The 15364-nt window shown below is 35.3% G+C and overlaps 1 protein-coding gene across 1 annotated transcript in view; it reads right to left on the bottom strand.

Annotated features, from left to right (window-relative positions):
- sema6bb (sema domain, transmembrane domain (TM), and cytoplasmic domain, (semaphorin) 6Bb) overlaps nucleotides 1–15364 on the bottom strand; it is a 248061-nt gene that overhangs the window by 119926 nt on the left and 112771 nt on the right. The window contains 1 exon segment of the mRNA XM_056463809.1: nucleotides 2805–2928. Coding sequence (XP_056319784.1) covers nucleotides 2805–2910 — 106 coding nt within the window. The 5' untranslated portion in view covers nucleotides 2911–2928.

Genomic DNA, 15364 nt, shown 5'->3' with positions numbered 1-15364 from the left:
TACTAGATGTTTTTTTAAAGACACTTACAGCTTAAAGTGACATTTAAAGGTTTAACTCTGTTAACTTAGGTTAACTAGGCAGGTTAGGGTAATTAACAGTAATTTTTAACGATGGTTTGTTCTGTAGACTATCAAAAAAAATATTGCTTAAAGGGGCTAATAATTTTGCCATTAAAATGGTGTTTAAATAATTAAAAACTGCTTTTATTCCAGCCGAAATAAAACAAGTAAGACTTTCTCCAGAAGAAAAAATATTATCAGACATACTGCGAAAATGTTCTTGCTCTGTTAAACATCATTTGGGAAATAATTAAAAAATAAATTATTAATATAACAATGTAATTATAACATGTAATTATTTCACTTCAGTATTATATTTAATGTAATGTAACATAATAGTAATATATGCCTTAAGGAATTATCTTGCTTCTTTAAATTGTTACTTGTGTGTTTAGCAGTGTTTCCAACAATTTTCAATGAAAGATCTGCCTTAAAAGTGGCTAAATGTCACTAGAATACATCATATGTCAATTTGCATATTACTGTCGTCATCACGCCGTTTTCCCCAAGTTCTTGTGGGTTTCCTCCGGGTGTTCTGTTTCCTCCACAAGTCCAAAGACGCTATAGGTTAATTGGGTAAGCTAAATTGTCCGTAGTGTATGTGTTCGTCTGTTAATGAGAGTGTATGGATGTTTCCCTGTACTGGGTTGCAGCTGGAAGGACATCTGCTGCGTTGAACATATGCTGGATAAATTGGCGTTTCATTCTGCTGTGGCGACCACTGATTAATAAAGGGACTAAGCCGAAAAGAAAATGAATGAATAAATACAGTATACCAGTCTAGATGTGTAGTGAATTTTTCAATAATCTCTCAGATGCAATAAACTCAGACAAGTTCAGAAACTGTCACTAAAATCTGATGAATGATTGTGATCAAAATGATTGTGAACAAAAAAAATATTAAACGGTCAAAATAAATTGTTAAATTTATAACAAAGGAGAAGCAGACCGGTTTGGCTGTACAAGGGAAATACCTTACACTCGCTGTGCTAAATTAATAGCTGTGGGTACGCAGAAGGGTGATCTGCTCTCGGGCTGCAGGTTGGAGAGACTCGGCCGCCTGTGAGTGTTCTGAGGAGGGGGAGGCGCCGCCGACATTACCCGCAGCTCGTTGAGAAGAGTAGGGACGTTACAGTAAGGACATGATAGTCTATAAAAATCTCCAGTAACGCCAAAAAGTCACTAGATTTGTTGCTAGTCGTTTTTTTTTTTATTTGCCGATAGGTGGGTCTGAAAAGTCGCTAAATATACAGTAGTAACATAGTCGCTGAGTCGGCAACACTGGTGTTTAAATTTAAATAAATATTGAACAAATATCCAATTATGAAATTGTCTGATATTTAATATGGTAGTATTTGTATTTTATTTTGGAAGAAAAAAAGCATGAAGACAAAACCAGGAACAAAAGTAAAAAGTTAAATAAATAAAAAAATAAATACATACTATATATATATATATATATACACAGTTGAAGTCAAAATTATTAGCCCCCCTTTGAACTTTTTTTTTTATTTTTTTTTTTTATATTTCCCAAATGATGTTTAACAGAGCAAGGAAATGTTCACAGTATGTCTGATAATGTTTTATCTTCTGGAGAAAGTCTTATTTGTTTTATTTTGGCTAGAATAAAAGCAGTTTTTAATTTTTAAACACCATTTTAACATCAAAATGATATTTTTTTCGATAGTCTACAGAACAAACCATCATTATAGTATGATTTGCCTAATCACCCTAACCTGCCCAGTTAACCTAATTAACCTAGTTAAGCCTTTAAAAGTCACTTTAAGCTGAATAGAAGTGTCTTGATAAATATCTAGTAAAATATTATTTACTGTCATCATGGCAAAGATCAAATAAATCAGTTATTAGAAATGAGTTATTAAAACTATTATGTTTAGAAATGTGCTGAAACTATCTTCTCTCCATTAAACATTAATTGGGGAAAAATAATAAACAGGGGGGCTAATAATTCTTACCTGAACTGTGTATGTGTATGTATATATATATATATATATATATATATATATATATATATATATATATATATATATATATATATATATACAGAGAGAGAGAGAGAGAGAGAGAGAGAGAGAGAGAGAGAGAGAGAGATACATACATATATACATAATCAAAAAGTATCAAATAATAATAATTAAAAAATACTATAATAATAATTAAGCAAGTTTAAATTTAAATACATAAAAAGAAACAACAAAATTGTAATTTTTCCAAATAAAAAAATTAGAAATAGAAACGTTTACAGCTTTAATTATCTTTTAGGAGTTTACTACGTGTGTTTGACAACACTGAAATCCCGTTTTATTCAATGCTGTCACATTTAATGATTTAATGTGAAATTTCATAGGTGAAATCTAGAATTGCCCTTAAATAAAACTTAAACTACAGTAATAAATAAAGTATAAAATCTTGCACACTTCACACCCTTGTTTGTTACTCTCATTTATAAGTTCTCCTCTTTCAATATGTGATAAGACTCTCCCCGGAGCTCCTCGTTTTTTAATCCTCCCTACCCTGAGCCTTATAAGCCCCCTCACTTCTCTCATCTTTCAGCTTAGATAGACCTGCATGACTTAAACCAGGATGCCTGTGATCAATATTAGCGATCGGTGATCAATCACATGCCAGCTCTGCACAAGAAAGTGAAAGCGGAGAGCCTGACAGAGCAGTCGGCGGGCAGCCCTGATCTTGACTGACTTCACACGAAACTGAGACATCATTACCTTCAGTGGGGGTAAAGTTCAGAGGTCCCGGTTCTTCAGGGAAAACCGCACACACCAGCCGCAGGAGCCAGAAGAGCCTGATGAAAGGTTTGGCCACGGTCATCATGGTAGCAGAGCCCCGGCACTAAAAAAAATGCAGAAAAGAGCCAGGTGAGAATCTGCAACATGCACATTTCTGTTCACATTCGTTAAGACTCTGAAAGATTCTAAAGCATCTCTATCATCACCCCAGAGATTAAGATCGGCAATTAAGTCATCGACCAATAGAATTCGTGTCAGTCTGTAATAAAGGTCTGTTTGATGTGTCACAGAAGTGTCATCCAAGACACGGCACCCAGGAATGAACTGGCCAGTCAGCTAACAAAAGGGCTTCACACAGAGTCAGAAAAGAGGAGGGGGCCAAAGCATGTGTGAGGGGAGGCTCTGTTTAAAAACCTAGCTTTTTATATTAATGAGGCTGTGTAATATGATAATATGTGTGGTATGAACAAAATAAAATTCTATCTATTTTATATTGTGCTCTATCTTTTATTTTGTGGTGTCTCAAAATATATTGTTTATGTTAATACTTTTTCATGCTTAATAAAAGCGCAATATTACAGACCATCATAGGGATGCAGACAGAAACTTGAACAACAGCATTGTGAGAAAGCTGCTATCTTGAAAGCACACCGTTTACATTTTACATTATATTTAGCAATATTTTTTTATTTTTGTGTTTGTGGACCTGTAATCATTCACTTTTGAAAAAAATATACAGTTGAATTCAAAATAGCCGCCCTTTTAATTTTTTTTCTTTTTTAAATATTTTCCAAACGATGTTTAACAGAGCAGTGTAATTTTCACAGTATGTCTGATAATAGTTTTATTTCTTCTGTAGAAAGTCTTATTTGTTTTATTCGGCTAGAATAAAAGCAGTTTTTACTTTTTTAAAAACCATTTTAAGGTCAAAATTACTAGCCCCTTTAAGCTATATATTTTTTCAATTGTCTACAGAACAAACCATTATTAAAAAAAATAACATGCCTAATTACCCTAACCTGCCTAGTTAATCTAATTAACCTGGTTGAGCCTTTTAATGTCACTTTAAGCTGTATAGAAGTGTCTTGATAAATATCTAGTAAAATATTATTTACTGTCATCATGGCATATATCAAATAAATCAACTATTAGAAATGAGTTATTAAAACTATTATGTTTAGAATTGTGTTAAAAAGATCTGTCCGTTAAACAGAAATTGGGAAAAAAAACAGGGGGGCTAATAATATCGACTTCAACTGTATATATTTTATTTATTTTAATTTTTATTAATTTTAAATTAAAATTTGCCTTGACTTCAGATTATACTCTAAGGCTTATTCTTGTGACCTCGCCCCGATCCAGCAATCACTGTTTTTGGTTGGTCTAAATCACTTCGTGGGTTCAGTCATCAAATTAAAAAAAGCGGTGGTAGCTAAAAAAATATTCTTTGTCTATGGAAAAAGGCATCAAAACCACTTTTTAAATTCTGGCTTTCTGAACTCTCTAGCATTTTGCATTTAGAAAAACTTAGACACAATCTTTCTTCGAAGCCACCTGGAACCACTTTTTTATTTATCTGTCAAATGTCAAGAATAAGAGTTTAAAGGTATGACCCTTTCATTGTTTGCAAGATCACCATATTGCCTGTTCTCACTGGCCTAGATATTGTATATGTGTGACAGATATGTTTGAGTATATACTTTAAAATGTAATAAAAGAAATAGTCCTTTACACATGGTCAATTTATATAGAAACTATTAATGATTGAATTTACAGAAATGCTACTATATCATGATGAATATGTTCAAGATATCAGATCAGAGATTGCTGTTATATCCCCCTGCCCAATTTATTAGTTATATTCATTTGCACAAAGAATAAATGTGTATAAAATAAAACAGAAAAGCACAAGCATTTTTGAGCACCGAGAGAAAGAAACCCAAAGGGCTTATATAAAGCCTTTACCTAAATGATAAAGAAAGCAAAACAAAATAACTGCAATACAACAAGGTGCTAAGTTACCATTACAAATATATAAATACACACAAATTAAGGTTGAGGAGGGGGATCGGTAAAATGAGGTGCCGGCATGTTCCGGCACAAATTAAGCCCTGAATTAAATCACTATTCACTACATTAATAAATTTGACATAACTTAATCAGAAATCTAAAAAGGGGAGAGATAGTTTTTATGTGAGTATTTATTTATTTTTTTTCACTTTTAGTGTTAAGACATAATACTGTTTGGGTTACTTATATAGGTGTACATATTTTATTTTTATTTTTTGTGTGACCACCATTACAAAGGACTGGATATCTATAAAGAAGTTTGCACAGAATATATATTCAGATATTGCAGAAAAAAAGGACATTGTGATGTTTTAAAGAATAGTGTTAAAGATTTAGCTACCCTTTAATGTTCTCATATTTATGAAAAACATTTGAAGTTCTAATGCAGCTGTGTCCTTGAATAGGACATGATAGTGTCATTAGAAACTGAATTGGAAATGTCGTTATTTTAATATAGTCAGTCATGAACTGAGGTGGGCCGGTCTAAGGCTTGAAACTCCATGGCTGAAAAGGAGTCCCACTCCGGCCCTGCAACCAAGGTTAACATAAGAGGGTAACGAGCCATGTCATAAAGCGGAATCATCTCAGACTGGATTCTTGAACATGATAATGAGTTCACTGTTCTCAAATGGCCTCCACAGTCACCAGATCTCAATCTAATAGAGCACCTATGGGATGTGGTGGAAAGGGAGAATCGCATCAAGGATGTGTAGCCGACAAATCTGCAGCAACTGCGTGATGCTATAATGTCAATATGGACCAACATTTAGGAGGAATGTTTCCAGTACCTTATTGAATCTATGCCACGAAGGATTAAGGCAGTTCTAAAGGCAAAAGGGGGTCCAACTCGGTAATAGTAAGGTGTACCTAATAAAGTGGCCGGTGAGTGTACGTCTCACACACACACACACACACGCACGCACGCACATACGCACGCACACGCACACACACACACACACACACACACACACACACACACACACACACACACACACACACACACACACACACACACAACCATACGTAGATTATGAATTGCATGAAAAAATAAACTTGTATAAAATTACAAAATGGCATTAAAATGACACTTCTTGCCTCTTTTAAATCGTGTTAGCAAGCTGCCATGCTGTTTACTGCCATAAGAAGGATCTGAACCAATATAGACATAGAAATGATTTGAAACGTTCAACGTAGGATATACAGTATGCTGTAGAAGCCTTTAAAAAGTATTCTGTAAATGAGTTTGGGCCAAGAGTTAAATTAAACAGCTGACAAGATTATCACAGGATTACAAATCTGACAGGAAGAAAGCAAAGTATTTGAAAATTGCATAAAAAGCTACAAAACTAGTGGACTTACAATACCGCGATGCTTTGCAAATGACATGATCAAATTTTAAACAATATTGGTTTTAAATACATATGAAACATATTTCTGTCCGGGTCTATTCACTCACAAATTCTGCCGCTTCAAAAAGCTCATAAAGAGATCGATAAATAAATCCATATGAACTGAATGGTTTAATCTAAGTCTTCTGAGGACCCATGATCTCTTTATAAGATTTAATTTAGCCTTCATTCACATATAAACCATTACAGAAAAAAAACACAAATGAGCTTCTCATGAGCAATCACATGGTAAAATCACATGTGAAATATGTGGAGCACATGTGACACACACAAGTGATTGTGCCAATACAGGCTCGCTGGAAATACATGCCTTAGTCTAGATTGTTGTGAAACTGTAATAAACATACTTTAACATACGTTTGACTGGTTTCTAGGTAAAATTAATGCTTTGGGGCAGTAAGACGCCTACAACTTCAGTTCCTTTTCACACTAATTTGCAGGGACATATTATTGACAAATTAAGGATCATTTTCATGTAGTTCTTTGCAAAACACCAAATAAATGCCAATAAAACACCATAACTGTCTGATGTGTAATAGAATTTGTTTGCCTCAACTATCTATCTCTATAGAGACAAATTTTCCAGTGTGGTCAGTTTGCTCAGTAGCTTATTTAGTACCATGCTGTACTTGAGATGCAGAGCAAGCTGGTTTGAGTCTGGTAAAGCATAGTTCCACAAAAATGTAAAAAGCAATGTAAAATCAATGTAAAAGGTGTAACTGCACTACTTTTTTCTGTTATGTTTGCTTTTGAAAACACTATTGTTTTTGTTTAGGTCAGTGGTTCGCTAGATGATCTGTATGACAAGCCCCACCTTCTCGTGGACATGTACAAGAAAAATATGTTTCTAAAATGTACAACAAAACGTACCCCAACGCATTTGAGATCTGCAAAAAATTAGACACTGCCCTCTAGTGGATTGATGAAACATACAAAGAAACGTACCTAGAGCAAAAAATTTCACATTTTGCATAAATGTAGGCTGAGGCATGTTTTTCACTGATCTGGGAACAATTTTGTCTGCATTCAAATTTGGACAGACAAGCTTAATAAAGATGTTCTCCCCATGTTTGCAGGGGTTTCCTCCGCATGCTCCCCCACAAGTCCAAAGACATGCGCTATAGGTAAATTGGGTGAGCTAAATAGTGTATGTGTGTGAATGAGAGTGTATGGATGTTTCCCACAGATGGGTCGCAGCTGGAAGGGCATCCGCTGCGTAAAACATATGCTGGATAAGTTGGCGGTTCATTCCGCTGTGGCGACCCCTGATAAATAAAGGGACTAAGCCGAAAAAAAATGAATGAACGAAGCTTAATAAAGTTTGCCTGATGTTCTTAAGCATCTAGCAGGTATTGCTGAGCTCATTTTTGCCGATCAATATCAATACAATAAAAAAAGTCAAAACTAAACAGCTTCAACAGCCTAAAAACGGCCTAAAAAGGTGAGGTACTGTTCTTGCTAACTCTAGTATAGCAATCCATAATCAGACTAAATCATGGAAATGAGCTGCAATTGATTCCAGATCAAATGGTGTATTTATGCTTTTACTCACTCGATTTCATGTATGCATGTATGAATCTTGTATGATATCTTGTAAGTATGACTGACACTCTGCAAGCTCAGACAATCTATTTCTCATATCTACTCACAGAAATGATCTCCCATGTTCTTTTAAATATTTGCTTTACATTAGATACTAGGAATTGCAATGTGCTGTTCTGTGTTGAGTCTTTAAAAAGTAGTTTTATTTCCAAAGTCCAAAAAAAACCAAAACTGAAACGAGGTGAGAAAACGTTCTTTCATTTCACCACCTTTTGCACGTTACCTAGCAACAATGATAAACTGCTATCACTCTGATGATGCAAACATGCTGTGGTTCAGAACCAAAAACCAACCATAGAACTCTTGATTTTCTAGAACTCTTTGTTCTGAGCAATAAATCAACAGACGTTTAAAAGTTAGATAAACCTGCTTAATTCATATGGATTTATTTGTTGATCTCTATGAACTTCTTTTGATCTCCTTTGAAGTTTCAGGTATCTGTGTGAACAGACTTTCGATGGAGAGAGAGAGAAATCTCTCACTGAAATTGCATTAAAATATCTATATTTGTATTCTGAAGATGAACTTAAGTGTTGCGGATTTGGAACGACATAAGGGTGAGTAAAAGAAATGATTTTTAACTGTCAAACACTATTTATTCCCTTCTCAGTACTGAATGATAAACAGCCTTATGAGCAATATTTCTTGACAGCAGTCCTCAACTTGAAAGTATATTTACCTGCCATAATGCATTCTGTGGACTGCCAATGCTATACGTTTATATTTATCCATTTGACAGATTCTTTTATCCAAAGTGACTTACACTGTACTGGTAGCATGCATTTTATAAAATCTGTTTATGCTTTCCCAGGGATTCAAACTCATGACCTTCAGATTGCTAGTTACGCTAGTTTTGCGTTGACTGACAACATGCTGTAAGGGTCTGGACTCCATCACAGATTTCCATACCTGTCAACATTGGGATATAAAAATACAGGATATAATAATTGAAAATAAAATAAAAGGTTTAGCCTAATATAAATCAACGACCTATACAGAAATGAAATCAAGTCATAAAATCTCGTTCACTTGTTATTCACTGTATTTTGAACTGATTAAAGTTACTATAGCTATTGTCACCAGCAATGCAACCCTCATAGATTGCTGGAGAATCTTCACTTTCACATGGACTACAATTCAGCCACTATAAAGAACTACAAATCCCGTCAAGCACCACACACACACACACCTGTTCACCTGTTCAGCTGGGAGCTGCTCATGAACTGATTAGATGGACTGTTTATAGAGCACACAAACTTTGCAGAGTCTTGTTTATCTGTTTTGTGAACATACTCCGCATTTCCTTTGTCTAGCCAAGCCATGTTTTAACCCTTTGCCAGTCCACGACTATGGATTCCCTGCATGCATCTGTTTGACCTTGTTTTGACCATTGCTTGCCTGACCATTCTCATAATAAACCTGCATCTGGATTCTCAACTCTATTGTCAGCGTCCACCACATCACAGTTATTTAGTGAAGAGCAGTGAATCTCTCATTTTGATCCACTGTTTTGTTTGATAACAAAGGTGTCACTTTAAGAAACTGCAGATCAAAGAGCATTTGATTACCTAACTGTTTATGCTCATTTAACACAAAATTATTTGTGTTTAATACAAAAAAAAAGGCAGGATGGACATGTTTACAGATCATTAAGTGTATTTGTCTGTTCAAAAACCCACCCAAATCCAAAAGTGTCCACTTTCGCTTCTCTTTAAATGGTGTGTTCTGAAGCTGTGCTTATCCCTACGGAGCACGTCTGTCAGTCAGCACCATGACTGAACTGATTCAGAGGCTGCATATGAAGGACGACGGTCGACGCACAGTTTTAATGGAAATTAAGTGAATGCGACCGTTTTTTTGTTTTTGTTTATTTTTTTAAGATTTATTTTTGGACTTTTTGCCTTTATTAGGTGGATAGGACAGTATTTCAAACAGGAAGCGAAGTGGGAGAGAGAGGGTAGGGACGGAAAATGTCCTCGAGCCGGGATTCGAACTCGGGATGCCCTGAAGTGCTACTGCACCATATGTCAACGCACTAACCACTAGGCTATTGAGCTGATTGACAAATTCTGCCGTTTTAATATTAATTTCAACGAGCTTTCAAGCCAAAATAAAGCAAAAACATAATTCTCTTGAACATCTCTTGCAATTATATCACATTTGAGATTGGCTTTTGATGCTACTTTCACTTTACATAGAAAGATTAAAAATATGGGGGAAATACAGGAAAATGCTTAAACGGGATGATAGATGGATAGAACGGTAAAATATGTGAGAAAAACAGGAGGGTTGACAGGTATGCAGAATTCATTAGCCAAGAACTGGCCAAAACACCACCTGACTGATATGTGAAGAACCAGTAACCGTTTTATTTGTTCAGCACTATATTTAGGAGCATGAAAAGCATTGTCCTTTCAAAACAGACTAGACTTTTGGAAGACTTTTGCAGAACATATGCCATAAACATTACACACTTTTGAAAAAAATAAGTTTTATTTCCATTAGAGAGTTTGGCATACTGATGGTTTTGTTTTCAGACAAACCATCCTGTCAAATTCAACTAATCAGATGATGGTTTTAATGCTCCAGAATTGTTTTCTTCAATTTTATGTGCCTTATGCATCAGAAGTTCAGCCAATGGTCTGTGGCCATGATGAATGAGGCTGAGACTACAGGAATCTAACATTCTGAAAAACTGTCTACTGAAGACACATTTTTTTTCTATTTCAGAGCTTATATGTGTGGCTCCATTTATATTTGTACTTGAGAAAGTTACTGAAAGTAGAGATTGACTTTAAATTGAATCCCTGAAAATAGGCAGGTATTGTATTTTTTTTTCAGGACTTCTGGCATCTATGAAAAAGACAGCAGAAAAGAGAGAAGACGTGATGGAAACACAAATGTCACTCAAATTAAAGAGCAATGCAATCTATGTGGAAAATTACCTCTGCACTTCAGAGAGGCGCAGGGAAGCTCTAGAGAACTGTCACAACAGCATATTCTGTAATAGTCTGACTTAATGGTACTGTCTGAAAAGGGGATTTCAATGGACAGATGATACATGTATGACTGCGTGTATCACTTTCTGGTTCAAGAGACATTCAATACCAATTTAATAGCTCAGAAAACACATGTAAAATAATACACTTCAATTGTATTCCATGACAAATGGCATCAGATCCATGTGTGGCTTGATACCTGTGTAACTTCTGTGAAACACAAGATGATATTTTAAAGCTTCCAATGCTTATATACAATTTTGTCCATACAAGCAACGCGAACGGGAACCAAAACAACACTGGAATCTACTGACTTTCATTCTTTGAATATAATGATTGTACAAATGATGTACAGTTCGCAAGGCTGAACATATAATGCGATAGGACTGCACAATATATTGTTTCAGCATCGATGATCATTCACAATAGTCACATTGCAGGATTTGCAATGTTGAGTCTGTATTATAATTTATTATTTGCATGTGTTTTTTTTAAGCCTGTGACGGTTTGAGGATTTTAAAAGCATTCAGACATAGGAAATTGTACCATTAGTTAGGGCTGTGCAATTAATCGAAATCAAATCGCAATTTAAAACGCTGCGATTAGCTAATAGCAAGAGGCTGCGATATGAAATATATGTATTATTTAATTTGCCATCTGTGTGTGATAGTCTTACTAGTCAATTGGGTGAGCACACTTTCATTCTGCCCAATCAGAATTGCGCGAACGAACTATGCGTAACTCCCACAATAAAACAAACAAACAAGAAAGTGCCCGCAGGCAAGTGGGATGATGGCATCTGCCGCTCCAGCAGCATTAACAAACGAATTAATATCAAAGAAAAACAGCACGTCGATAATATGGGAATATTTTGGTTAGAAAGTCACAGACGCCGAATAAAAACAGGTCATTTGTAAGAGCTGCCGCAAAATTGTTGTCACAGCCCGAGGAAATACAACACCAGCACCTATAAAAGCACCAAAGGCGGCTATATGAGGAGTGTCTTGCTAAAAAGTCAACTGAAATTACTGCCAGTGACACTAGTAGCAAGCGACAGCAAAGTACAATTTCAGAGTTGTTTGCGGCTGTTACACCATATTAAAATAAAAAAAACATCACAAAGACACCAGGAGATAACTAACGCCATAAGTCACTACTGTTTGCGCCTTTAACTAACACTCACTGCATTTTAGCAGTAAGAATGTACAATACAAAATATTGAGCTGAAACTTGACTAAAATTAAATCGCAAATTAAATCCAAATCGCAATATCTATCTTAAAATAAAAATAAATAAATAAAAAAATTGCAATTAAATATTTTCCCCAAATCGCGCAGCCCTACCATTAATAACTTTAGTAACCATTAATTTTATTGAATTACTTTCATTTGTATTATTCAATACTGTACCCAAATGCTGTTAGACTCGGTAAATGATAAAACACTTGTTTATTTTAATTGTAACTATTGTTTATTGCATTTATCTATGATTTCAATTTGTTTATTAGATTTTATGCTGATGGACTCCCACTGCAAAATCATCCCAACCATTCTAAAATGTTAAATTATTTCTGAATACTGTAAAAAAAATATTTTTGGTGCTTGTAAATAAAGATAGCATAATCCAAGCACATTTTACAATTTTGTCTTTTTACTTAAAATGTCACGTTTAATTCAATAAGCTACTTAATATTCCTTTTTAATTGAATGTGCTTAGAATACGATATAAAATTCAAATGGATATAGACAAGTAATATTTACTTGGTGTTTCGTAATACATTGAACTAATGCAAAAAAAGACATACATGAGTAAAATTTACTTCACAATGTCAGGAAATCTATGCGCATGCTCTCTGACTCTAACTTGAGAGCAACCAAAGATTTCCTCACACAGACTGATGTGGAATTTACAAAGTAAGTTACGTTATTTGTTTATTGATAAATTTGGTTTCATTTGCAGAAAGGTATAGAGCTCTTGTCTTCAGTTTTGGTGGTTAAAGAGAACACATGAAGTGTTCCGGGGCTTTCCAATTTCTCAGAAAACTCGAATTTATAATGTAGACAGCACGGGAGGGTAACGTTAATGTTTGGTTAATTATGTCCTTATTGCAATTTACTGCAACACTTGGACACTCGTATTTATAATTGAATGTACTAATAATTATGGTTAGCCTTTTACTTAGTAAAGCTTTGTAGATTTACTAGATTTTTCTGAGTGAAAATAGTTTCCAAGCTTTTTCCAAGTAAACCCTACTCCTCATTTTTTAGATATACAAGTCAGCTGGTGAACTTTAGATTTTTCCAATATCATGTGAATATAATGCAAATTTTCTATTTGGTGTGAAATGGCTCTTAAGGATTTCCAGCGGGTTTCAAATGAGTACAGATAACGATAACACTTTCTTTTGATGGTCCCTATTGCACATTTTGTTGACTAAAACAAAACATGCCAATTACCTCTGAATTGAGAATAACTGTCTGCTTAATATCTGCTAATACTGCTCCTTCAACAGACATTTAACTGACTTTGCAAGTACATGTCAACTTACACTATAAGTCTAACCCCAACCCAACAATCGATTTATAATCTAATGAAAATTAGTTGGCATGTAGATGCAATGTATCTTAAATGCAACAAAATATGTTAAAGGGACCATCAAAATAATGTGACACCTACAGTAGATGACAACTTAACAGAAAGCCATTCTCAACAGAAAATATGGGTCAATAATAGAAATCCAGAATTATTATGAAAAGGCACAGCATGCTTGTCATCCATTCAATGAACTGTTGTATTCTGTATAAAGGAATGACTAGAAAACCTAAGAAATGACATGCCTATTTGTCATGTGTTTCTGATATATTTTCCACAGCGGTCAGTGGTTTCAATAGCATGAAACTCAATATAAGCATGAATGGGGCTCAGCTACCTCTCAGCTCGAGTGTTAACAAGCTGAGGACATTTGCTTTGAAACTTTAGTGGAAATGCAGTTTGTTACAGTCACAGTGCAAACATAAACAAATCAGCTTCGCTTGAGCTTTTCAGCGCCGAAGCGTTAAGACGACACGTACATGTATTAAAATCCGACAGCCTCAATTTCTTTATTCAAAAAAAAGCCCTTCTCATTTTCCTGTGGCTAAGCGCCAATTGAGTTGCACAATGCGAAACAGCCAGCTCTCATTTGTCAAAGCGTGGCCTTGCTGTCCAAAACGCACACATGTACATGTACACAACAACTACGTCCATTGTGGGTCTGTTCTATAGTGAAACGACTTGTGACGCGTTATCAGGGCTAACTATCTTTCCAGGACATTTCTAGAATTCCTCCTATTGAAGTCTGAACAAGGCCGCCCCACACGATAATGGTTCAGCACCCAATGCAGCAAATTATGCCCAACAATAGGCTTACACGAAGGAGAAGAAAAGGAAAGAAGATTAAAAGAGGGCCAAATGGGGAAGGAAGGCAGACGGAACAGGATAGCTCAAAACTAGAAGACGCTGCCATAAGTTGGTATCAGTGATTCTATTGTCTTGCTACAATTAATCATTTACGAGTATGCGCCAGGCCTTGCGCATTTAATTAGCATAATTAGAAACTCTGAGCTATAGGGTTTCAAGGCACAGCGAGCTAAACAGATGCAGGGGGGATGAAGTAAATACAAGCTTGGATATTATATACACCATCCTACTTTTAATTATGGCAAATGCTGTGTGGCAGCGTCATGATTGGTCAATTTACATCATACTTACATTCAGCGCCACCCTAATAAAAAGAAGGCTCATATTAAAAGCTACAATAGTTTCATACTAAATATTTTTTCATTAAGGGCACGGGCGGTTTGAGTACCGGCTGGGCCATTTGGCATTTCTGTGAGGAGTTTGCCTGTTCCCTGCATGTTTGCATGCTCCGGTTTCCCCATAGTCTAAATACATGCGCTTTAATTGAACTGCGTAAACAAAATTGGCCTTAGTGTATGAGGGAGTGTGTGAATGCGAGAGTGTATGGGGGTTTCTCAGTACTGGGTTGGAAGGGCATCCAATGTGTGAAACATACGCTCGAATAGTTGGTGGTTCATTCTGCTGTGGTGACCCCTGATATATAAGGGACTAAGCCAAAGGAAAATGAATGAATAAAGGAATGTTAAGGGCACACTATTTTTTTTTTTTTTTTTTTTTAATTTTTTTAATATATAAAAACACACTACAACGGTTTTATATTTTGCTGACTTATACACTTACGTTATCCCAAATTTTTTTGAAAAATGTTCAAATCCAGAGTAATCAGTATTTTTAACTAGTGACATAGACCGTGTCCTGTATTGCCATGCTAATGTCCCACACCCTCGATTTCTGGTTGGGTTTTATAGAAAGCAGGGAAACACCAAAGGTGCTTTAATGTGTTGTGAATTAAGTGTGAAGATAACAACACCCATGATTCCACATTTCATCATCAAACTAT

This window comes from Danio aesculapii, chromosome 8 (assembly GCF_903798145.1).
Source record: "Danio aesculapii chromosome 8, fDanAes4.1, whole genome shotgun sequence".
NCBI lineage: Eukaryota > Metazoa > Chordata > Actinopteri > Cypriniformes > Danionidae > Danio > Danio aesculapii.
Note: the sequence above shows the minus strand (reverse complement) of the source record. Positions and strands in the feature narration are given on the sequence as shown.